This window comes from Amphibalanus amphitrite, unplaced genomic scaffold, assembly GCF_019059575.1.
Source record: "Amphibalanus amphitrite isolate SeventyFive unplaced genomic scaffold, NRLGWU_Aamphi_draft 000363F_arrow, whole genome shotgun sequence".
NCBI classification, from domain to species: Eukaryota; Metazoa; Arthropoda; class Thecostraca; order Balanomorpha; family Balanidae; genus Amphibalanus; species Amphibalanus amphitrite.
The window spans coordinates 465,209-492,046 of record NW_024881857.1 but is presented as its reverse complement, the minus strand read 5'-3'; the positions used below and the strand labels follow the sequence as shown (position 1 = coordinate 492,046).

Here is a 26,838-nt window from a genome sequence, read left to right as displayed (position 1 = left end):
CATCGTCACGAAGGCGTGTATTTAGATTACAAATATCTGTCCGTCTGGGGCGCGGCTCGCTCCGTGGGGCGGTCCGTTCAGCCCGGGCAGCAGTGGACACGATTGGCACAGGTCGGCGCTCCACGGCGCCACAAATAAATACAGCGGGTAACCGCCGTCTCCACCAATAAATAATGGCACAACCTATCTCGAATGTCAGACGACGCGATCAGTTCGCGAGTAGGAGGACCCATTCTCCGCGGGGCCGCTGGCGGCTCCGTACAAAACAACATAGCAAAACGACGGCGATTATGCGGGCGGCGCCGGCCGCTCGAGCGTCGCTGCCGACAGGAGCAGCGACGCCGAGCCGGCCGCGCCGCGAGTCTCGGAATGTGTGCACGGCGCCCGCCGGCGCGGGCGGGGGCGGGGCGGGGGCGGGCGGCGCTGATATGTTGTACTGCTCCAGTGGGGAGACGCCGCGCTGCCTCCAACACAACCTGTTGTCCGCGCGCCGGCCGCCAGCCGCCAATATTGCACGAATCTCGGTCACCGCCGGCGTCAGTGGGGGCTGGCCGCGGGCGCCGGCGCGGCTGCTGCGCCCGGTCAGAGCTGGTAGCGACCGGCGCGCGGTGTGCGGGCGCCGCTGACGTGCAGCGCCGCCAGCGGCACCGTCAGGTCCCGGCTCTGGCCCTCCACCGGCGCGTCCAGCAGGTGCTCGCCGCGCGACGAGCCGCTCTCGTCCGACTCTGGCGGGCTGGCGGCCGGCCTCCAGCGGCGCCCCACGGCGCCGTAGCCCGACACGTCCGGCTGGAAGGCCGGGTTGACGCTGGCGCGCGCGCGCCGGCCGCCGGCCGCCACCGGCGGGCCGTCCGCGCCGTAATAGCTGTCCAAGTGAGCGTACTCGGGGCTGACCCGCTCCGTGTAGTGCACGCTGGCCACAAACTCCGGCGGCCCGGCGGCGGCCGAGACGCGCCGCTCGCGCTCTAGGGCCTGGTACTCGTGGTCAGAGGTGGAGCGCAGATAGTCGGGCCGCCGCCGGCCGCTCCGGTACGGAGTCAGAGGCGACAGCTGCCGACACACAGACACACAGTCACGGCACGGACCACTGTCAGTGGGGACGGGGAGTATGTATGTACACCCACAGAGTGCGGGAATGTCAGGTGATTAAGACATGCAAAAGTTACATCAAAAACAAAATATACAACGAAAAAAGACAGCAAGAGGTGCAAGAGGTGCAAGAGGCCTTGCCAAAATCCTCTTGCACCAATGCTTGGATTATTTTGCATCGTGTACCCAATCCAAGACTCAAATGTGACAATTTGCGTGTAAAATTTACCAAGCACCTGTAGGATTATGCATTGGGCTATTGCAAACAAATTTACCACCGTTAGATTACCTTATTCTGAAACCGGTTTTTCGATTTTACCTAGCTCACTAGGTAGTTTGGTGCAAGAGGCTACAGCTTTGAAAATACCCAGTTAGCTAGGGTCCAGTTGCGTGGCGACTGCGGGTCCGGATAATAAATCCGACATAACCAGCTATCACAGAGCTCGCCATTTCCTCTCTGCCTCTGGTCATCTATGCACAGTTTTCAATAACATTTCACTCTATTGCAGGTCTACGGTCTATCAGAGGTCTCAATCATTCACCCACCTCGCCGCCGCCGGCCGACGAGGCACTGGAGAGCTTCCGCCGAGAGGTGGCGCCTGGAGAGCGAGGCGCCGGCGGCGGCAGCGGGGCAGTGTCAGTGAAACGCAGCGGCTGAAACGGGAAATAACAGTTACAAAACCGGCCAACAGGTGGCACCAGCGACACCTGCAGCGGTACCGTGCTTCTACAGGTGGGAGATATTCTACAGGGAGGGCACGAAAGCAAAGTAGCGAGCGTCCGATGCACAAAAATCGAAAAATTTCAACGTTGAAATCGAAATTCCCTGAACTATATCTGCATACTCCTTCAAAGGAATGAAGCGAAAACATCGGGACCAATTCGTACCAGGCTGCGCTCACCAATGAAGCACATAAATCTAAAATATCGTTCCCGCATTCCTCAACCGACACATTTCAATTTAACTGCTTTATTTCTTGCATGTTCAACCAGCTTCTTTCATTTCCGTCCTGCTGGGTATTCCGTTCGACTAAGAATTAATTTCAGAGAGAGATAAAAAAGAAAAAGCTAAATCCTTTCAGGCAATAGCTCACACATTACACAATGATGTCAGTGTCTATTTTCTAAGTACGACTGCCCTCCCCTCCCGGCGTTGTCAGTGCTACTCACGCCGGCGTCCAGGTTGAGCATGGGCCGCTGGTGCTTGGTCGGTCCGTGGTACGTGTTGTGGGGGTACGCTGAGGCCGACACCGACTGTACCGGCGCGTCGGTCGTCCACCACGGCACGCTGACGTTCTCCGTGCTGTGGGTGGAGGGGAAGGGGTCAACTGAGGTCACTGGACGGTCACACAGGGCAGTGCGCGCAAATTATGACGAGAGGTGGACAAATCATCAACCAGTGAATTAATGTCCACTCATTCGTCAGTACTCAGACTCACTCTGCAGGGCCAAGTCGTAGGTAAATTTAGCAATCAGTACTCACTCAGTGAGGGGAAGACAGCCTTATTGTGTACTCACTGTGGGGATGAGTCGCAGGTGTACCCAATACTCACTTTGCCGGTATGAGCCGCCGGTATATACACTCAATACTCACTTTGCCGGTATGAGCCGCCGGTATATACACTCAATGCTCACTTTGCCGGTATGAGCCGCCGGTATATACTCAATACTCACTCGGCGGGTATGAGCCGCCGGTATATACACTCAATACTCACTCGGCGGGTATGAGGCGGGGGTATATACACTCATTACTCACTCTGCGGGTATGAGCCGCGGGTGGACGGGTGACACGTTGCTCAGCCGCACGTCATACCCGGCCGCCACCCCGGCCAGCTGGGAGGACATATTGTAGAGCGCCAGGTGAAGAGCCCCCAGCCGCGACGGGCCGCGCTCCTCGGCGCCGTTGTACAGTGTCGGTACTGGAATGTAGGGGGTGCTGCCGGCGGGGTAAGCTCCCAGCGCGCCGCCGCCGCCCGAGCCACCTGGAACATACGGGGGTAGGGGGCGGTCAGAAAGGGAGAGCATACACGGGAAGAAGCGAGAGGAGGTAATAAGGGAGCATTCGGAACACTTCAGGCGTTAGGTCGTTAGTTTGATGAAACGGTCACGTACTCACACTCGGTATTGGGGCTCGAGGGTGGTGTGGGACACAAGGTAGACATGTATCACATGACAATCAGGGCACAAACCCAATCATAAAAACCCAGCAAACCAAAAACGGCAGGCAGGCATTTCCGGCTTCCCCACACCCGAAACAGAGATGCACACGACCTTCCCCATCAGGTCAGTGGATAAACATCAAACAGCAGGCAGAAGTCATCTGAAAAGGTTAAAATGGATGGTTCGGCGGAAAATCCCAAACAGCAGGCGAAATGCTCCGCAAACACAACCCCCATCGTACCAATCCATCAATGCAGCAGCCCGGAAAGCATGCCAATGGAAGTCACTAAACCCAAATCTCCACAACGTAAAGACATTCCGAGCTGCGCCCTGTCGCGCCGGACAGGTAACCACCCGGCGGCTGAGGGCTCTTCACCCCAGCCCGGCTGAACGGCCGGTAGCTGAATCAGAGCCTCACCGGCCGCCGTCAGAGGGCCACCGGTACCGGCGGCGCGGCGGCTCCGCCAGGCGGCGCTCTCCCGGCGCCCACCGCCCGCCGCCGATACTCGGCACAGACCCTGGCCGGCCGCCGCTGAAGTCGGAGGTCCCGGCGAGGGCTCCCGGGAGTCGGCGCCGTCACAGGGCACACTCGGTGACCCAGCGGGCCGCGGAGCGCCGCTGGTCTCAGGGTGTCCCTGTGTCCCTCGCGCCGCAGTGAGCGGGGTTTATCGAACCCGTGTTTGAGCCCTGATCCGACTCTGTCCTCTGCGTACTGTGTTCGTATCTCGTCCGTCCCATTCCATGGCATCCTCCATTCCATTCGTGCCCGACCTCTGCCCAGAACAAACAACGCCCGTAGAAAACGCATCGAGCATGTTACAGAGAACCCTTCTCAATCAGCGCAGCGCGACCCGCGGCAGAGCGCAACAAACACCATGCACCGATCACCGAGACACCCAAGACTCCCTCTGACGGGAGCGGCAGTCCAGTCTGCACGTCCGGCGTCTCACAGAGGCGACAGACACCGCAGGGAAGTCTGATAGACCGGAAACCGCCGGTCCGTCCAGGAAGTGCGCCCATCCTGAGTCGCGCGGGTGCCTTATCTCAGAGGCGCCGGTGCGGTTCCGTCGGTTCCGTTCCACTGACCACAGCCGCACTGCGGTCGACGTGACACGCGCGGCAGGCTCCCGAGGCCTCTGACACCACCGCGACACGGAAGAAGACCGGAAGACTGGGGCAGGCGCCCGAATCCGCCACCGTGGCCGAGCGCGCGGCGCTCTGACCAGAAGCCGCAGCGGGACGGGAGCGACGAGAGGAACGCGAGGGTCGGAGGGGAGGCATAAATACGGATAAATCTGGGGAGGACCGGGGAGACAGCCCGGCACCGGGGCACGGCGAGGGGAGGGAACAGGACGGGCTAGTGCGTCCTGGGGGGAGGATGTCGCAGGATGACGCTGTCGTCGCTGGAGTCGTCTGAGTCGGACGGCAGAGCTGGAAAACAGAGGGGCCGGCGTTAGAGCGCGGCCCGCACCCCGTCGGACGCCCAATCAGTGTCTGTTATTTACCCACCCAGTCACCTTTCAGGGGAGTTAGTCATCTCACCGGTCTGTCAGATCCTACCCACTTAGTCTCTCATCCCGTCTGTCACCTTCCCAGCCGTCTATCACCTACCCATCTCGTCCGTCATCTCCGACCCACTCGTCATCTCCCCGTCCCGTCTGTCAACATTCCCGAGCGTCCCCGCCCCGCCCCGTCCGTCACCTCTCCAGAGCCCAGACGGAGCGCAGCCGGCCCCGTTCCAAACGGCTCTGTTTGTTATTTCTGGCGAGCGGCGACACAGTTGGTCAGCAGCAGGGCGGCGGAATGGCCCGCTGGCCGCTGCAGCCCGGCGCCACTCCCCGCCCCTGGCCTCCCCAGAGTCACCGGCACCCGTCCAGTCAGCACCGTATCAAAAGGGAAGGGGTACAACAAATATTCACTTCTCTGAGGGAAATTAGTGACATTGTGTATAAGGGCTTTATTATGACGCAGTTGTAGTAGTTTATCTAAATCTGTCCTCACATAACGCAAGTTTTTTTTTTAGATGATCGGCTTGAGTCCTAAAATTCCTAAAGATTTACTTAGTGAATGGGTTCTAGTCTGTGCCTTGCTTCACCACGCGTCTGAAGTTCAGAGTGCGTGCGAGCGTGAGCGTTGGGTGGTGGGGTGGGCACCCAGCCAGGCGGAGCGTTTGTGCGGACACTGCCGGGCGCACAGCCTTGGTGGGCAATCAGATGACGGGCAGCACACATTGGTCGGAACGAGCCCGACAGAGTCGACTGGCCTGGCGGGACATTGCGAAACGACAGCGGCGGACGGGCGGACACAGAAACTGCCGCGGAAAATATCCGTCACTGAAAGGGCTGGAGTAGACGAGAGAGACCAACAAACCCGCTGAAGAATATGGTGAGCAAAAGTTAAGTTGGACTTTGGAAAAACAGCGGAGGCTAGCGTAATTGGAAGAAAAGGAGAGATAAACGAACCTGGGTGCAACAGTGGCACGCTAGTCACCACACTAAAACATTTGCGCGAATGCCCACAACAGGTTAAGTTTGTTCCGTCACCCACAGGCGCAGTTATATTGAAAAGGTTGGGACAGCACAGCCGTTTCCACTTTCCCATCAATAGCCATGACAACATCGCAGCTAAGCGCCAAAGCTCGGGGCGTTGTGTTGTCTCCAAGCCCACAGCGACTGTTGTCCAAACAACATCAGCGGGAGGTCTGAATGACATGGCTGTATTGAGTGAGCCGCTGAGTCACCCCTCATTACCGTTTTCCTTCCCCGCCGAAAACCGGACCCCGGACTGCCTCCCCGGAAACGTGAGCTGACCAATATTTCAGTTTTGCCTGGCCGCATACCACATAGTACTACGGGCACTGCACGCGGCGACACAGACGTAAACCTTGGCAGCCAGAGTGTGAATGAAGCGTGCTCACTGCACAGCATGCTCGTGACAAACGGCTCCACTCCACATTCGGTTACCTAATTTTATCTCGATTACACGATAACACCGACTCAACGATCATAATGAATCACAAATGAATTATGAATTGTAAAAATGATAAAATTTGTCATAAGTGGCTTTCAAAGGAAAGACAAAAATGTGCGTTGGTTTTGCGTCAATATACGCATCGCTTTTTAACTATTCGATATTTCCATCGTTTGAAGACATTCAACCAGGATACAAGTACCGCTATTTCCTCATCCACAAAACAAAAGGAACAATACGGAATACTATGTCCCTTGGAGGAGCCCCGCATGAATCACTATCGGTACTGGCCCAATAACAACTCCCGTTAGCGCTACCTTGCCACGTGCGAGTTTTCTTGGCAAGCAGTGTCACAACAATGAATGCAAAACCACAACAAAGGGGAACCGTCACCAAGGGCCTGGGTAGGTCTGTAGTGACCCGAGACCATTGTCTGTGAATTGAACTGGATTGGACAGACTGGAGTGGGTGGGCGGCTGGACTTTTCTCAGAGCCCCTCCCCGGCCCAGCTGTCTATCGTAAGTTGCTCTCGTACCGCGGGCGGCAACGTGACACCACCCCCACTATCGCGAGCGCACATCTCGCAGCACGCGGAACATTCCACCGACCAGCCTCCGACCACGGCCGGCACTCCGAGTGCACGGCCTCTGAGTCACCGGTTGAGTCAGAGGTCGGCCCGACCGGCCCGGCCGCGCTGGCCGCGCAGTGGCAGTCGCTCCCAGCCCAGCCGTGTCCACCTACATAAAAATACAGCGGCCGTCGGTCTGCCAACAGGTCAGCTCTGGGTCACTGCGACCGGCCCAGACTGCGGAAGGTGCCAGTGCGCCCCGTCTCCTCCCCACGCTGACGGCCCACCACACCCTACCGTGTCGTAGTTGGCAGCGAGTCGCACGTCATGCGAATGCCAGCGGTCGACAGAGGCGACAGTTCGCCCAGCCACCGGCCATGAGTCCGGTCCGCCAAGCTTGAACTCACGGGCCCATCATGAAAGCTTGCCGGACCTCGGGCCTCCTTGGGTCGTGCAGTGCAGCTCGCATGTGACCTCCGCACCCGTCGGACGAGTGTCCAGAGGTCCGCACAAACCGGCAGAAAGCCATATCAACGGGACAATCTAGTCAGGAGATCGACGTAAAGGCAGAGCCTCATTAGGACACAAAACGGGCTACTTGTTCATGTAAATCCGCACAGGGAGCGCTAAACTCGCTATCTCGCCTAGCTGTAACTGGTCGGATCTGGAATACGAACCCACCAACACGATGTCGCGCCAGGAGCTTAGAACACTTCAGCAGCTGTTTGAGACTTCTTACGGAGTCAACCGTACGGTAGATATAAGATAGCCGATAGCCGAATGTTGACCCCATCTCAATCACCAGAGGACCGAACACACAGAGCCTGCCGCCAAGATGTCGGGTTCGAGCGATAACGAGTCTGCGTTCCGACTGCAGCGTGGAGACGGCAAATAGTGGAGGTGGTGTGACCGTTACAAAGTGTTTGACGATGATAATACAAGTCAATAGGCCTATCAGGAAGATCAACTCAGCATGAAAGACGAATGTAACAATGCCTGTGGATTGCAAAACTAATGCGCAGAAAGTATGAGATTCATCAGCCTTCTGCTATAAAATCAAGAATGACCCATGCGACCCAAGGCCATATATAGGAATGACCTCCTCCGGCGAGGGCGTCCAGCGGCCGGATGGCGCAAACGGCAGCTGCAGCTCGATGACAACTGACAAGCTGTCAATTCTCACACATGTGTGGCTTTTAACTTCCAGATAGGTGCTGATGCATTGCTGAAAATGTCTGGCAAGCTGAGCAAGCCTAGCACAACATGACGGTGCCTCCACCGAAAACGTAACCAAGAACGACCTCCATCTCACTGCTGCAAGGTCCATTCACCCCTTCAACGTTGGACAAAACGTGGATCTTCTCTAGTTGATAAGCTCAAATACGACCTCCTCGTTTACAAGAGCATCTGCTCTTGTTGGCGAGCTCATAACAGCCGTCCGCCATACAACAGCCCACCCCACCGAGTGACCAGAGAGCGCTGGTCGTTTGCAACCCTCATCTTCACCGTACCCGGCTCATCAGCTCCACCGCTAACTCGCACAGTGCGTACCCGTGGTCGGTGGCATCACGTGACACAGGGCAGTGAGCGAACACACAGTCACGTGACACGAGGCAATACGCAAACCCACAGTCACGTGACAGCCGGAAACCGGTCGTCAACAGCGGCGCCGCGCGGTCGTGCGGTCGTGCGGTCGTTTCACGCCCGCGCTGGGAGGGGGAGGGGTGGGGAGGGAGAGGGCGGGCTCGTTGCGGCACTTTATAGGTGGGTGGGAAGGTCGCATAGGCCGCAGCTGCTGGCAGCCAATGGTAACGAAAGGTCAGGCCCGGCGGGCGAAACGAATTTACGTATGAACGACTGCGTTGGATGTTTAAACACATTTGAGTTTTATGCTGCGTGCAATATGTAATTTGCGCATAAAATATAAATTTGGTTGGGGTAGTAAAGTGGCATCGCATAAGTTTTCAGCATTTTCTGCACACTTTCGGTCGTAGGCAGGCACCAAGATAACACGGAAGACGCAGAACTCATGAAATGCTTACCAGCTTCATGAGTCCAACAAAGGAAGTTAACAGCCACAACAGGAAACCTAAGCTATCAGCTATATTAGATCAGCTATATAGCTAGTATAGATCAGTTGTTTACTCAGCATTGCGTCAAAATGGCCAATGGAAATGACCATAATAACTGTAGCAATGTCGTGCAAATATACGAAGCTCGTTATCGAATCACCATTGCTCTCATTTCATTGATAGATTACCCTGAGGATAATCCAGAGTAGGCAATAAACGATATTTCTTAGTGATTTGTCCTAATTTGTCACTCAGAGGCGATGACAAAGAGGAGCAATCTATGACTTGGAGACAGCTTGATGTTTCATTGAGAGCTCTCGACAAATACGCTAATTGAATACCTTAGATGCAGTTCGAGCCTCATCATTTTGTGTATATATTAATTTGAAGGCGAGCCCAATTTGGGATAAACTCATCGCAGAGCCAAGCAATTGTTGACGTCTTGAGGCCATTGACCTCAAGATTACCTAATGACCCATTCATCAACTTCCGCCAGGCTTCGCAGTACCCGATCTCACAGTAAATAGTACAACTTGTCAAGAACATAACAGCTAAATCTCAGCCCTGCCGGGCCCATCTGGTTACTAAGAGCCTCACCAGGCACTCTCGGGAAAACGGACCGCCCCTCCGCTCCAGCTCGGCGCTGGGGCCCCGTGCGGCGGCCAGGAGGGCGCGGCAGCCGTCCCCAGGTCCCCAGGCGGCCGGCCGGGAGCGGTATGTTTACATTGACGCCCTGACGAGGCCTCGTCTGCATCCATCCGGACGCTCCTGGAGCGGGGAGGCACGCGGCGCAGCTGCTCTGCAGACACGGCCCGGCCCAGCCCCGGCGCCAGCCCGATAAGCCCCGAAACCCGAGCTGCCCTCGCCGAGCGCGCGCCGGCGCCGTTCTGTGACATTTCCCCGGGGAAAGTAGCGCGGCTCCCAGCCTAATCACCACCGGCGCCGGAAACCAGGCGGGCCGTGCCCGACACTCCCACGGCGCGCCTCGTCATCCTTCACTGAACGCAGCGCAATGGGATGTGGGTAGACAGCGACATCTGTCGGTCGGTCCGACACTGCAACTTGGGGACTGAACACTAGGCAGCACTGGGAGCAGCCCGGGATTACCGCTAGACCGAGTCGACGCAAAGAGCTAACGCTCGCCGTAACCGTGCAGTACTAAGAACCTGACGCTAGCCCGCACTGTTTCTATCGGACCATGCCATGGACACGAAAAAAAGCCTTTATTGAGTACAGCTAAGAAGACCTCCGTGGTCGAATCCTATAATGTCTAAAATTTTGACGTAGTAATGGTTCCAATCCGTGCTAAAGCGTATAACGATGTGCTTATTTTTCGTGTCAGTCGAGGAGCTACGTATCTCAGACTGCGGAAACAAAATGAACTGACCAGTAGGGGCCGGCCCCGTATGGTCACATAGGTCAGACTTTTATCAGCTCCGCTCATGTCAACTCGGGCCACGTAAGTATCAGCTCACAAAACACATCAGCGTTACCGTGTTGTTAGAGGCCAACCCAGGCCAGATCAGGATGTTAGAGATCAGTGTCCTCAGAGGTCAGCCCAGGTCAGGTCAGTGTCGTCAAAGATAAGTCCAGGTCAGTTCAGTCAGACCCCAGCCCACCCCGCGGCCTCCCCGAGTAGCGGGACTGACCGTTGCGGTCGGCGCGGCGCGAGCTGTCGGCAGTACTGGGACTGCCCGGTTCCAGCAGCTGTGGTCGCGGCCGAGGTCGCCGGTTCATCTGGTGCGCTGAGCTCGGGCCCCACGTCTTGCCCTTGACGCCGTCCGCCGGCACTGCGGACACGGGGGCGGAAAGGACGTCAGAGACCAGACACGGACAAACGGACACATACGACGAGCAGGCGAAGAGCGTCTGCGCACGAAGAACAAAAACGGGTAGAGTTATGAACAAATACCGGACATAGTAAAAAAAAATCCCGCCAGGTGCATTAGCGCTCGCTATCATCGCATTCAGACAATACATACAAATACGAAACATATTGGAAAATCACCAAGCATCGCTGACGAATGAAGAAGCACGCAATCAGGACTCACGTCACCGCTCAACGCACCCAAGTCTATCGATCCACCAGTACCCACCCCGTGCCGCTGTCACCACCCCGCTGTCCCACACTCACGTGCAATGGCTCGCAGGGCGGGTGACGGTGAGGCCGGCGGACTCTCGGGGCTGGTCGGGTGCCACGCACTGCCGCCGGCCAGCCGCTCCGACAGCGCGCCCGTGTTTTGTACCGTAAAGTTGTGTCGGAAGTCTGCAGCAGACAGGCCGGGGCACAGGGTTCAGACAAACAGAAGTTGATGGGCACGAGCACGACGTTGTTGCTTATGCCAACGTCGCTTTACATCGTAAATTGTGTTAAGCGTGCCAGCAGAACAGCCCCCAGACAGAAACTGTTAACGTTCGAGAAAGGCCTTCATTAGGTACTCGTGTCCTGTGCAAAATGTCATAAACCCCGTATCCATCCCGTGCCCCCGTCCCTGCTCGCGTGCAGTCTTACCGGACGGGTTGCTAATCTGGTGTCGGCCCTTCAGCTTCGCCCTCTTCCCAAACATCTTGGTCCGTTTGGGCGTCGGCGCCGTCTGTGGCAAATACGGATGGAGCGTAAGATGCGGGATAATAAACACGCATAGTTGCGACTTCACAGTGATAGAGGTCAGGTGCATCACTACAGGCACGCACGAAGATTCATACATAGCTACATTATGGCGACAAAGCAGTTTAAGCACAGTAAGCACACATTACGGATATGACTAAATACGGAATGGCGATAGCTTTGCGGACAAATGAATATCCATATTGGCATTTGTTTGAAATGGGCAGGGCTGTGCCTACGGACACGATTTCGCAGCCCACGAAACCACACTAAACGGTAGCGCCGCGGCCGGCTGGGTATCAGTGAGCCATTTCACAGCGGCAGGAGTAGGAGGAGTAGTAGGAGCCATTTAACAGCGGCGAAGGTGGCGGCGGCGAGTCGTACCTGCTGCTGCTGTTGCTGCTGGACGATGACCTGGATCTCTCGGGTGAGTACATCCAGTTCTCGCTCAGCCACCTCCTGTTCCCGCCGCCGCAGGTCCACTTCCCGACTGCGCAGCTCCTGACGAACACAGCGGGTAAAGGTAGGTCATCGTCAGGATGGGTTTCTTATCCTAAAGGTAAAGATTGATCATGTTATTCCAATGTTCAGCGAGGAAATGTCGCCTCCATCATCCTGACACATGAAAGGGCTCCGCTCGAAAACGTCAGACTATAGACAGCCTCAGTAAGTTAGGTTGTGCCCTGTCACATAAGTTTACGTCAGTCCAATATATTCGGCCGCTCACACAGCAGCCACAGCAGTGCAATGTGGCGCCATCTACCCAGCCCGCACGTCGTCCACTTTCCAACCACTGTCGAACTAAGCAATGACACTACAAAATACCGAACCTGGCCGGTAAGCCTCGACACTGCAGCGCCGCTCTAACCTTTTCCCGATGGCGGATGTCGCGGAGGACCTCGTCGATCTCGGTCTTCCAGTTCTCCTGCATGTTGTAGAAGCTCTCCCGCGGGAAGGACATGAACGCCGACCGGGAGATGTCCTGCAGCTTGACCAGCAGCTGCTCGAACGTCGGGCGCAGGTGCTGGTCCAGGCTCCAGCACGCTGTGGACGTGGGAGCAGTGTCGGTGTATTGCTGATGGGGTGATGGTAGGTCAGTGTGATGGGAGCAACATGGGGTTAGTATAGGTAGGTTAGTGCAATGGAGGAGAGGAGGGTCGGCACACTTCAGTTCAGGCAGGTCTCAATATTACCGACGGACAGAGTGGAGATAGACAGGTAGCATTCCGACTGCAGCTATTACCTGATACTCATATTAACAACAGTCAGAAAAATATATCCCCCCACCCCCACCCAAAAAAAAGAAGCATAAAATATCCGAATTCCGAACATATTTTGCACTATCATTTACAGCCCAACATCTTCGTGATGCAGCCCTACGACCACACTGGCATCCTGAGCCACCTACTAATATGCCAACTATAGCCCAATTAGTGCCTCCTCGCGCGCTACTCACAGAGCATCAGTTCCCGCCAGCCGGCCGGGCAGGTGGACGGCACTGGCAGGCTCAGCTTGTGCGAGGCCACGCCGTACGCCACGGCCAGCGCGTCGATGCCGCGGTAGGGCGTCTCGCCGGTCAGCAGCTCCCACAGCACCACGCCGAAGCTCCACACGTCTCCGGCCTTGGAGAAGGTGCTGAACTCGATGGCCTCGGGCGCCATCCAGGCGTAGGTGCCCGCCTGCGTCATGCGCGTCGTTCGATTGATCTCCCGCGCCAGTCCGAAGTCGGTGATTTTCAGAGTGACGCGGCGAAAATCCTCCGGTGAGTCGAGACGCTCAGAGATGAGCACTGTGGGAGGATAAGAGGGAAGAGTCACGAATCGGTTACCATGTATCCAACAGAGAGACACAGATGTCCTGTGTCTCTCATTCGGATGTGTCCTGTGACAGGACAAGCCGCAATGTGGGCTTACAGGATGCATCTAGGAGACTTAATTACAAATTATGGATAACACGAGTGCCAGACCAAGTCTATTACTTCCATTGCATTGCGTCCACAGCTTTAGTGGTTAAAAGAACGCCGAACATTTATTATCAATTACCGTTTAGGCACAGTATGACAAAAAAGAACAACAAAAACACGAGCAACAGACGAGGTGCGAACTCGTTGCGATAATCTAAGCGATCTCCACGAAAAGCACTTAGTTCAATCGACCAGATATTCCTCGGAGATCCTACTCAGCCCTCCCGAGGACACCCATAGAGGTGGGCAGCCCGTCGCGACCTACTTCCAAAGTGTTCCTCCCTCCTCTCCCCGCCCTCCTCTCGGTCGATCCGCCTGCTCACAGCAGCCCACTGGTGGACAAGCACAGCCCAATAACTGTTTGGCCGGTCCTGACCGTTAGAAGGACGGTCTGACCGTTGGAGGACTTTAGGTCACGATGGGTAGGTCAGATGGGCCCACTGAACTCTATTCTATAGGATTGGCCCCTCCCGGCTCATCCACCACTAGACTGAGAAGTGATATACTGACCGTTGGAGGACTTGAGGTCGCGGTGGATGAGTGAGATGGGCCCCTCGTGGTGCAGGTAGTTCATCCCGGTGGCGATCTGCATGGCCCAGTTGACCAGAACGTGTGGCAGTACCTGTGGAGGCAGAGAGGGAGGGAGCGTCAGTCGCTATCACATAATACACACCTCACCGGGCTAGTAAATGTCACGTCACGTTACACATGATACAAGCCACGCAACACAAGTCACGTCACAAGTCATGTTACAAGTGACTTCACACAAGATAAGTTACAAAGTGTCCCTCCATGTGACATGGCCTGACACGCCAGGCCATATCACAGTCGTTGCAGAAGCTCGGCCATTGGGCGAAGAAGACTGATGGGAGCTCAAAGTTTCATGCAGAGGGACTACAGGACGGTCGACGCTCGACCCAGAGTCCTCGTGGATGACCTCGGTGTCCTAACCACACTGGAGATCGAGAGAGTTGGCTCCTGACCTGACATGACTTGGCACTTTGGCAGCTACTCTACACATTGGGGATAAGGACTGTTGGTGATGACCTGACACGTGACCTCAACCATCTGCCACATTGGGATCAAGGACGTCAGTCTTGATGAGGACACAGCTCATAACATCCTCCACTCGTACATAATGCAATAGGCGCTTGGCACAATCTGATAAACTGGCTTCTGGGCGTCGTTAAGATGCATGCAGTCAACAGCGAACCATTGGGTCACATGAAATTGCGCTGTTTAATGCACCGGCGCATAACGCACTGCTCGTGACCGAAGCACCGTGTCATTTTAAGCGCATGAATAATAGCTGAGGTCAACCCAAGGTGATTCCGTGTGCCAATGTCCGCGCCATTCACTCAGTCCTGTCATTATACTCTGGTCAACAGAGAGCCACAGTACATCACTGCCGTTCGCAAACAACTCATTTTGTTTTCAAAACATGCAGCATTACCGTGTGTATCTAGCGCGGATGAGACGCAATAAGTGACGCCGGGCTTAGCCGCATCCTTCTCAACTAAATCTGATTTAGTTTAGGGATGAGCTGACTGATCAGAGCCGACCAGCAGGCGAGTAAACAACGCTGCCGAGCCGAGAGACCCTCTAGGCCATGCGGGCGCCTGACAGGATCACCCAGGGTGTGAGAGGTCCGAATGTGGCTGATGGCGCGAGTAGCACCGACCCCCAATAGACTATGCCGCCTTACACTTAAAGGAAGCACTCACCCACCTTAAAACTGAGGGGTGCACCCCACACCTTACGTGATTGAGAGGAGCTGACCGACCCACCCCATGAGAGAAACACCGACTCGCTTTTATGGGGAAAGCACCGATGGCTCAATCTAAGCCTGGTTCACAGCTATGCTAAGAAGAGCACCAGCTAACCTCTGGCAAGGGAGCACTGGATACCACCCCCCCCCCCCTAAATCTAGAGCAAATCTACATTATACTGAGAGCGCTAACCCACATACTGAGAGGAGCACTGACCCCCTTATTTTCTTCCCCAACTAACCAGCTGAGAAGAGCATCAATCCACCGATTCACCTCATGTGAGAGGACGCGACAGAGCGATCCACCCTGTGATTATTCCAGACAGCTCACCTTATGCTGTGAGAGGACGCGGCTGAGCGACCCGCCCTGTGCGTACTCCATCACCAGGCACAGGTTGGGCGGGGTGAGTACCAGGCCGCGCAGCGAGACGATGTTGGGGTGGTCCAGCAGCCAGAACAGACGGCCCTCCTGACGCACCTGTGAGAGGGGACCGGGCAGGAAGCACTGTCGTCAGCACCACACACATCTCTCATCGCGCCGCTAGAATAGGACACCGACCGAGCACCAGCGAAGCAGACGGCGGCCATCATAAAGTTCAACATCGGTCAAGAAGGGCGTGGGCATGTCAAGCGTCAATCAAATGTTTGTTCCGAAGACGTTCAAAGCATTTAATCTGCATAATTAATTCGTGTTTTGCGTTAGGAGGGCACTGAGTGGTCGAACTGATTGTTTGAGCATATGTGCTCTATGCCTGTACAAGCTGGAACTTGGAAGTGAGCTCAAGTCCAGCGCGGCTCCTCACATGTCCAATGGTGTTGGACCAGCCGTTGACCCCTCACTTATTCTATTGTGGTGGACCAGTCGTCTCACCTGTCCGATGTTATGGTGTTGGACCAGTCGTTAGCCCCTCACCTGTTCAATGGGTTCAATGGTGGTGGACCAGTCGTTAACCCTCACCTGTTCAATGGTGTTGGACCGGTCGTTAGCCCCTCACCTGTTCAATGGTGGTTGGTGGACCAGTTGTCTCACCTGTTCAATGGTGGTGGACCAGTCGTCCTCGGAGGTCCTCGTGACCGCCTTCACGGCTACCATCTCATCGTGCAGCACGCCCCGGTACACCTGAAACGGACGCCGGCGGTATAGGTAAGCATGCGGCCGTACCGCGCAATGTCACACACACCGGATACCCGAACCAGGCCACGCGTCATACCAGCAGCTGATGGAAGGGGTATTGGTCAGGTAATGTGTGTCAAAAATTTGCTTGTCACGACGCGTTGCTATATGGGACTCAAGTAAAGAAGATCAACATGCGATAAATAAAGTCTTAAGTTGCGAATTCACCACTTTTTTCAATAAACTTTCAGTTCACTTACTTGTCATATTTGCAAGTGAAAATAGTTCACACTTGTAGAGTTTTCAATTTAGCAGAATCAAACGTTGCTGTCCATCTGTTGGGAGTGCGGCGCTATGCAAATGGAGTTCGTTCGTTCCACGAACTCATGCAATCGCCGAGGAAAAACGCCGCTCAACATGCAACCGATGTCCGTTTCATATAGCCGAAAGAAATTGGCCACGTTCACAGCATTGTGTATCGCAAACGAAAACAAACTAACGAAGAATGATATCACCGACGAATGATGTCACTTTCTCGCAGCGAGAGACAATAATTTGCCCAGTGGCGAACAATATTACCCAACAAACAGCCGAAAGGCACGCATCATCCACTCTGTGTGCGTTTAATCAAGCCCGGTCACTAATTTAGTTAATGAGCTAATTTTCGCGGATTAGAGTAGGCCGATTACGAGTCTCGGGGGATCCCGAGGGGAGTCTGAGAGTCGCTCAGCGCAGACTGGCGGCCCCAGCTGCTTATTAAGCGTCCTGGAATCTGTTTGTTGCCCGTCCATCAGCCGATGAGGGTGGTCTCGAGGGAAAGCGTACGGTTCCTGAGCCCTCCCCGGATCCTCTCTGACAAGGGAGCGACATGGAGGAGCAAAGGAGCGCAGAAGGGCTACAGAAGCAAGGTTTAAAGCATTGATATACCAAACCAGCATGGCAGAGAAGTCGTAATAACCAATCACTGTCGGGGGATACCGATACAAATTAATTTACTAAAATAGTTCCACAACAGCGAAAGGAGACAGTGATGCAGTTGCACGGTTCACAGCTAGCTCAGACGCTACCAACATAATGGAAAACTGCCGAACATCGCCCACAACTTTCCTCAGTCCGATTCAGAGTACCATCCGTATTCTCCGCCGCCGGCCTCACCCAATCAACTGCAATGAACGACGGCCAGCCCACATGACGGTCGAGCCGACACTCTCACTGCCCGCAAGGTGTGGCGGACTCCGCAGTCCGCACCACACCCATCCGTGCGTCAGATTCCACACCCATCTTCCCGAGGTCGCCACCGCAACGGCCATTCTCCACGCCCTCACAAGATACCACATCCTCATCCCCGAGCTGAGTCCCCTGTGTCCACAGTCCACAAACCACAGTACACCCTTGAAGTCCATGAGCGTTCAGTCTAACTCTACAGTCCACATTCTGACAGTCTACATCGGCACCCGCGTCCCGATTCCCGCGTCCACACTCCACAATTCACACTCCTAATTCCATCCTCCACACGCCACAGCTCATATCCCACAGCGCACATTCCAAACTCCGCACAGTCCCCACAGCTCCACATCTGCACCCACCTTGCCGAAGCCACCGACGCCGATGATCTCGTCCAGCTGGATGTCGGCGAACTCGATAACTGGCGGGTAGCTGCTGTGTGGCTGCAGCGCGTCGTCCACCGGAGCCACATAGTGAGCCGGGAACACGCCCACCTGAGAGTGGTCAATATAAGGTCAGAAGTCGAGCCGGAATGGGTCACCCAAGGTCACAGATCGAACGGGAAGTCAGCAACATGTCACAGGCCGTAGAGATAGGGGTCAGCATAGGTCATGGGTCGCAGAGGTAGGGTCATGGAAGGGTCATCTCAACCTTGGAGGGGTAAGCTTCAGGGCGCAGACCACCATCTAGCCGTCCCAATTACAGGTCACAAGATACACCGCATGTATGGGTGGTGCCGGATCATGGAGTTGCATGGTGGGAAGCAATCGATGAATTTGGAAACAGTTAACAGCTTACTGCACGTAAAAAGCGCGCAAAAGGGACGTTGAAAGTTTAATCTTACACAGCCGAGGTTCAACCGAGTCGAGTGCAGTAGTCGAGTGTATTAGACTCCGAAGTATAGTCGACTCGGCAGTACAGTAATATAATCCATATCATGGCACCGATTTTCTAGCACCCGGCAGCGATGTTCTATTACAGTAGCTCTGCAGTGCACACGCTGGCGGCGGCCTTTCCGCCACCTCCCAGCTGTGAATGCGACTATCAACTCCCCCCCCCCCCCCCACCCACCCCGCTCTGACGTTGCACGTGACGATATTATGCAGAGGCAATGTTTGAACAACTATTCAGCAATCAGCTGCCACGGTCAAGTAGCTGGTACACAAACACCGTCCTGACGATAGCAGATAAAAGGACGAATTTCTACGAGGCAATAACAAGGCGCTTCCGAGAGGATTACGGCTAACAAAGTGCGCATTGTGGATCATCGACCTTTCACCAGAATACACAAATAAAACGGGACGGTAGTGTGTCGTACCTACTCGTATTTGCCGAATACTCACACCTAGCAGCCGAGTTCAAGTCACGACGTTCCTCACGAGTTACGACCACGCACAAACGGAGAGAAAGCGCCAGACGGACAGACAGACAGACAGACAGACAAACGTAGACAGCCAGACTCGACCGACCCGGCCAATCAACGCCCACACGGCAGCCCATACGAGGCCGGCCCAGGGAAATGGCGGCATGAGATCAACGAAATACAGGCGGTCGCATCAAGAAATGACTTCAACCACTTGGAATATGCTAAGGAATGCAAGGATAAGCGAGAGTAGCACAATCCATACACGATGTAATGCTGAGCGAAGATCATTTGCATGTAGGCACGACCGTGCTGGTATGGGCTGACTGCCAGTATGACATTCCGACCGTGAGTATCCATTGCGCTGAATTCTATTTTATCAGTCTCTTCTCTATTCTATCGTGTTCTTCCCCTCCCCTGTCCTGCCCCCGGTCGCGTACGCAAGAATATCTGGTCAACCCCTCCCGTGAAAAACACATGTGAACACTCTTACGGCCCAACAGCGGTGGATTTCACCCGACCCGGACACTCGCGATTCGCAGCCACTCTGATAACGACGACCGACGGCCGTACGTTTTATTGGCCCCCAATTCGCCGATGGTAGATCAGTCGCCAAGGCTTGGGGCCCCATGTGACTTGACGTATGTTCCGGTCATGAAAATGCATTATCGGTTGTCCAATACAATCGAACGTATCGCGGGGAGGGGAGGGGAGAGGAATGCACACACGTCGAGGATCAGAGGTCACTGCTGGGGACATTTAATCGAGCGTAAAACTGTCACATTGATACGAAGGTCGAATCGTAGAACCAGGCAATCAGGACTTAAGTGGTCAATCGACGTGCTTAAGATGTCAGAGTCGTTTGTATCGTACGTTAGTATTTTGAACCTTTACGGGTCGTATTTGTTTCCAGCAGAATTGCAGTCCAATTACGTTCATTTGTCTCCGGAACAGTTGGTGCAGGTAACGTCAATGTAAAAACGTTGATTTAAACTGACGAGCCCGCTGCTGGCCGGCCTTACACTCTCCCCTCGCCTCCCACTATTCCTCAGTGTAGCAGCCTCAACCTGACTGCCGTGAGCGGCCCGCCACCAGAGACTCCCCGCCACCCTCCCGCGTCACTCACCCTGCCCTCCAGCTTTCCGATCCACCAGTCGGGGTCTCCAGAGATTTTCGAATCGGTGGAGAGCAGTTCGACACTGAGACCCCTGCGGAGGCTGAGTTCATCCTCGCTGCGCCCCTCGTAGTCGTGCAGCACGAGAAGCCGCACGCCCTCTGGCGACGGTGTGGGTGAGCGGCCGCCGCGGGCGCCGGGCCCGCAGCCGTTAGCGCGCGCTGCGGCCGCCGCCGCGCCGCCGGCCGGCTCCATAGGCGGCGGCCGGGCCGAGCGGTTCACAGCCGCCGAGCGCCGGCCCGATCACGGCTGCTGCCGACACACTCGCACCTGACGGGAACACAGAGCCGTGAGCTGAGGTGCTATGGTAATGAGGCACTCGTACAGAGGCATGGTGGTGTGCTGTGATACCGTAAAACGGGGCTATAAGGGACAGGTTTTGACTTTGACAACCTGTCATTCAAAGGTTATTGCTTACACAGGCTTCAAACTTTGTCACTTTTCAGGTCTTGACTAGGTCTGTCTTTTGGCATAATATGCATTTTATTGGTATCATAGATGTATGATTTTTTTATATTTTTGTTACTTGTCCCTTATAGCCCCGCACCGGGGTTTTAAGGGACGAGCACTGTTATGGCCTTTTAAACTCTAGTAGCACCATCAAATGGGCTTTAAGGGACACAGACTATGTTTTTAAAAATGTTTACTGCTTTGCTGTGCAAAATATTTGTTTTTTAAGTGCACATACAATGGATTGGCATCCATCAAAGTTTCCAATGGAGGACGGAAAAGGTAACTTCCTTTTTCAACATAAATACAATAAAGGAAACTCAAATATGGAAACATAATAATGTGTTATTATCAAAACACAAATGATATGAGTACAACCACTTGATAATGAGGCATTCTCCTGCCATTCTGAACTCCAGAACACCATCCACCAGAAGACTGCAGAGAGTCTCTGGCAGCTCCTTGGAGCTGGAGGTGTTTGATATCAGCTCACTCATTGTATTCCTTGACCTCTTTGATTTCCATGATTCCCCTGGTGAGGTATTTGGGTTCTTGGATCTTTTGCACAATGTCTGAGAAGGGGTACACCACAGGACATCCTCTGTCCTCTCCAAGGAATGTGGGATGGCCCGGTTTTCAGGTAGCAGGTGCCTTATTGTGCCTACATGACACTTTTTGGGATCCCAAACTTCTGCTCAGCTACCCTGAAAGGCATCCCTCTGTTCACTGCATCCACAGCTTTCATGATTACATCTTTCGAATATGTTTTCCTTGTTTTAACTCCTCGCTTTGACTGGTAATGACGGTGTCCCTTAAAGCCCCGTTTTGACATCAAAATCTACCTGAAACAGAAAAAAGCGGAAATGAGGATGAGGCAAGGAGGGTACATGGATGTAATTTCATGGGCATCTTCAGGATACATGTGGTCATTGACTATACCTTTGTGAAGGTCCCAGAGTCCGTGGTTGTGTTTCCACAAGCAAAGTTTTCGGGGTTACAATTTTGTTGCGAATTTGGCACTTTTTTCAAAAGCTCCTAGCATGAGAACAACAACAAGCATCTTGGAAATGGTGATGTGGCATGCATGTCCAGACATCAGTGTTTCATATTATATATCTATTTCCTTTTGTTTCTCGTTCACTGTATTACCCAGATCCCTCAAAACTTTTTCCCGAAATTTGTCCCCTATAACCCCACTGTCCCTTATAGCCCCGTTTTACGGTACTGAGACCAACAGCAGGCAGCAATCCTTAGGGCCCTATGCTTGTGATGCAGTGCAAAGTTCAAATCCACTTAAGCGAACTCACAAAATTTGGCAAACATGCTGAATTTGTCTATTGTTAGTAAGCTGACTAGCATGTAATGTTGATGATACCTTTGGCATTACTAGTTAAAAGTAAATAAGTCAAGGAACAACTCTGGCATGAATAAGAATGTTGAAGCCCATACCTGCACTGAGATTATTATGGCAGTGCTGGACTCCATCCAGGGAACTGATCACCAGAATGTTTTGTCAGGGAAGAATGAGCACCCTGAAAGGAATGAAAGATACATCAGTGAGATAACAATAGTCAAAAACAAAAACAAGCAAACACACCTATAACTCTACTTTATTTATTGTAATGTAAAAAATAATGCAATTGAAAAGGATGTAACCAAACACAATTTTGATTGATGTTGATTTGTAGTCTGCTGGTGCTTTTCTAGTGTTTGATTTGAAGTTTGTACTAGAAGTCAGGGTATCATAAACCCAACTGACTCAAACCACAACATGTGATACAAATCATCAAGAGCATATTAAAAACAAAATGAAGCTGCAGTAGAAGAACATTCAGCAAACAAATAAGAGACCATAGGCACCAAAAACACCAATTTGTCCACAGGGATCACTTGCTTGTTGCCTTTGGTAGTTATTTAGCATTCATGAAAAAGCAGCAAAGATGAATGCCCAGAAGATTTCCATGAGACTAACATGACCTCTACCAAAATCAGAAAAGGTGTTCCTAAAATTAGAGCAAAAATGTGCTTACATCCTGTTTATGAAATGGGATTCACTTACATAAAACAAGTGTGCCAGTTTTATAACATGTAACTGGAGCAATGAGGAAATAACATCACTGCAAGAAAATAACATGACAAAAAATCAAATAACTTTTAACTCAAATTGGCATATCATGAGACTAAATAGATGACTTTGACATAAGGACAAGGATGGCATCGCTAAAAAACTGCATGCATAAAAGAGTAGACAAAAGAATGCTTAGATAAGATGCATTTTAAGCACTAACAACAATTACAAGCAATAAAGTGTGGTTAATTAAATCACCTAAAGCTTTACAAACACTTTTTATATTTTTAGAGCACCTCACTTCAGGTGCTTCTGAAGAATAAGTAGGACAAAAACATTAATGTACCTGCCTGTAATAAGCAAGAGCCTTAAATAAAAATGGGTCAATGTTTTCATGATTGGCTTTCAAAATTAAGCAGGTAAGCCAACTCAGTCATGTTACAGAATATAGCTACCTACTTATATGACAGATGACACTGTTCAGTTTCAGTTATTGATTAATAACAGTACATAATTTCATCATGAAATTTTCATGTTCTTTCACTGCCAGAAGCCTGCCGCAAATATGGAAATATCAGGAAAAATTGCCTGCACAAAAGGTACGTGATCACTGATCATGCAGCATCCTCGAAAGCACACAAGAGACTGAACCGAAATTAACTTGTAAAAATATCATTGAAATGCACTTGAACACATTGATGTGGTTAATCTAGAAGCTACAAAATCGTATCAAAGCATAAAACAAACACAAATTAACATAAAAATTAAATCAGTCGGTGACACACCAGGGAAATAAGCTAAAATTAGAGTGCTCTATTTATTGCTCCCGCTACTTCACCGTCTCCCATAGGGTCCTGTGTTGAGCTGGTGTCGAGGCTCTAAAAATGACGCCGATTTTTGCACCCTTCTCACGAAAATCGCTCGGACCGCCTGGAAACCAATTGTTCCGCTCTAAAAATTTCATGATCGACGGGAAAATGAATGAGGAAAAGATTGGTCCTGAAATAATTCTGAACTCCCTGTAGAACATATCGAAATATGGCTGCAAACTAGGAGCATGTCAAAATCGACAAAACAATACAAATAAACTTACCGGGATTTTTTTATTTTCCATGCATCTGTGTATGAAATGAGTCGGTTTTTCGGAAAGATCATCTTCTGTTTAATTAATAATTCCACAATTGCAATCGAGAAAAAAAAAACATTTCCGCTGTGACAGCAGTTTTGGCATTGTGCCAGTAGTGTGGCGTTCGCGGTGCTGCGTGGTCGTCGGGACGGAGTTGTGAGTATTTTCGGTGTTTTAAATGGTTGATGGCCATTTGAACCAGCTTCATATTATTTCCTACACATTTTTGCATCAAATTATTGCTTTGAAAGACCATTGAAACCCCTTATCTCTTCATGAAACACGATCATATTCATCGTCGACGAAAATGGCGCGGGACTCCATGTGCATTCCGATCGAAATAAATCGTAAATTAAATAATATTCGATGATAAGTATCATATTCTAGTGACACATTTTCATAAAATAAGGCATAAACTTTGCAAGGAAGTCAACATTGGATAATTGGATTCTTATTTTGCTCACATATCCTTGTAGTAGTCAAATGGCTCAATTGTTAGATAGATGTAAGTATATGTTTTGGCTTGATGTTTGCTGTGAAACCACCCAGCCACTTGCAGGTTGAGTGATTTTCTGATAATTACCTGATAATCATTTCTCCTTTTCCTTAAAAGAAACTAAAATTCCTTTCAAAGTAATCCATTTTAAGGAATGGCGGCTTGCTCATTGGCATTTCATGTTCTTGTTTTGTTATTGCTGGCAGTATTTTGATACAATAATGCAATATGAATTTTTTGCAATAATAAAACCTAAGACAAACTCAGTTAATGCGTCAATCAAACACCCAACAGAAAGATTGTGAGTCCTTGTAATGTGAAGCATAATATTCTATGAATGTGTTATATAGAATATGCCAAATATTAAATTAATTATTATTTGATACTGATAGCTGAGCAGGTGAATTATGCCACAATATAATTTCATTTTCTGGTTTTGAAATAGCCGGCAGTATTTTACTTCAACAAATGTAATATACATGGAATACATGTTGTTATGTTACCTATGTTAAAAGTTTAATAACAGCCAACAGAAGGAGCTGTTTCAGCAGATAATGTTTGTACCTTATGCATTACCTTTCTTTTCTGCAGGGCCATGCTTCCGCTGGGTGGTCGACATTTGCCTCCTGAAGAAGTTGAGCAACATGAAGACCACCAGATGAGGTGTCTGCAGTTCATGTGGAACTCTGCAGACTACAAGTGTTATGCCAACCACAACCAAAGTGCTGTGATCATGGAGGCATGAACCTCATGACAACACTTCAGATTTGCAGTTGAACCAAAGTGTGATTCAAACCACCTGTGGCATCTCACTCAATGTGTGAACAGTGTGATTATTGTGCAGTGTTCAGCTGCAACTAAGACATTTTTTAGTGACTTGTTTGCAATTAGCCACCAAAAGCATTTTTGGGCTGGCTGCTGTAATTTGTTGTGCACACTGCACTGCACAATAGTGGTAGTGTTTTGTCACTTGTCAAGTTGTCAGTTGTGCATGTTGCATGTTTCTCTTCCCTCGGCCCTCATTATCAGTTAAGTGGTGAATTGGCATCACTCAGTCTCCCCAGATCTCCATTAGGCATTAACTGTCTGTCAACCACCTAACTTGAGATGGTATTTGCTAATAGTGTCAGAAAAGAAGTGATTGTAGACATTTTTAGGAATATGAGCTCCGTTTCATGCGTGTTCCAGTGGTCATTTTGTCACATGTCCCATAGTGTAATAAATGGAAACTGTTGTTCCCTTTTGAAGGTACTCGCGGATGCAGAAAGCGTTGGGCCTAATTATTAAACGCACCCTCCTATCAGCGACGCACGAAATCGACAAATATCATCCTTTTTAGAACAGGAGGAAACGAAAACTTGTGAACATAGCTGTACCTACAACAGTGCATAAGGAATTGAAATTCTGGGAGTTTTTGAAATTCGGAGAAACTCAAGTTGTCGACAGGTATGCCCCCGCCCCCCTTGCACGTCAAAGACCGCCTAAAAAACAAACGCCTACAAATGAAGGCATTATTCGTATGTTCGTTGTAATTGCAGCAGCCTGGCAACATGTATTGCGGTCCGATGGCGAATTACACTCGTGCTCAAAAACTGCCGGTAACTGCCAATGCACTTAGGTCATAGGTGAGGAGAGGAAGGGTTATGTCATATATCAACATCATAGAAATGGCTTCATCTGAGCTGTGCCTATTGTACATAATTCAACCAATATGTGCATTTCGTTTCTTGCAATCTACTCATGCTTTCACTCCAGCTTCAGAGTAATCATCCCATATGGTACGTCTTAAGATATTGATTTCTATGGCGGTTTGCAATTACTAGCCACGTCTCACCTCAGTTTGGTGGCCCCGCATCGGCCCACTCGGCCGCTCTAAAATTGACTTACGGAGGAGGATGGTGGCTTTTATTTTAGCTTCTCCGCCGACTGCGGGGAGCGCCGTCGCCGAGGTAGGAGCAATAATTAGCTTATGTTTGGGACTTATTTCCACGCTTAATTAACATTTTAATGTTATTTTAATTAATTCATGTTAATCTTTGACGCATTCTCTTTCTATTGATACCATCCACCGGTCTGAGAATTACTGCCTTGCTGCGTAAGGGCCGATAAAAGATCACGCTTTTAGGGGTATCTCTTCAACATGGGGCAGGAGCAATAAATAGAGCGCTCTAATTTTAGCTTATTTCCCTGGTATGTCACCAACTGAAATAGTTGCACAGGTTGTTGAGTTGCGATGTTTTAATTTACAGCTGCCTTCGGCAAAGAACAAGAGCCCACAACATACCTCAATGCATCAAACAATAACCACAGTGATATAAAACAAGTTTAATAATGTTTGTATCAAGAGGTAGTGGAAATTCTATAATTTAAATGGCATAAATAATCACGACATCAATCTCGCCAATCGCGCCGCACTCCCACGACAATAACATTGTTAATGCACAGTCCGCACACATATTTCCAAAGCTCCATCTATGTTCATACATATTTTACATGCTAAACATTATATAACAATGCAATTTATTCAATAAAAAGCATCGATTTCCCCACAATACCTGAATATCGGCACATCTGCGGCCACCACCTCCCTGTCTTTCGAAGACGACATCCATAAGCCTGCAACAAATC

At 51.5% G+C, this 26,838-nt stretch overlaps 1 protein-coding gene across 1 annotated transcript; it reads right to left on the bottom strand.

Moving 5' to 3' along the window:
• Positions 1-26,833, bottom strand: LOC122389587 (mitogen-activated protein kinase kinase kinase 10-like). The gene is made up of 17 exons (XM_043381758.1): positions 26,766-26,833; positions 21,970-22,052; positions 20,023-20,340; positions 17,896-18,027; positions 16,226-16,315; positions 15,527-15,673; positions 13,938-14,049; positions 12,921-13,253; positions 12,333-12,508; positions 11,849-11,965; positions 11,369-11,450; positions 10,991-11,122; positions 10,506-10,646; positions 2,843-3,068; positions 2,257-2,389; positions 1,633-1,740; positions 1-1,047 (listed from the first exon to the last, which is right to left on the bottom strand). Exons 3-17 carry the CDS (start codon positions 20,263-20,265, stop codon positions 583-585), a joined length of 2,637 nt encoding a protein of 878 aa, XP_043237693.1. The 5' UTR covers positions 20,266-20,340; positions 21,970-22,052; positions 26,766-26,833; the 3' UTR covers positions 1-582.
• Between the last annotated feature and the right edge of the window lie 5 nt (positions 26,834-26,838).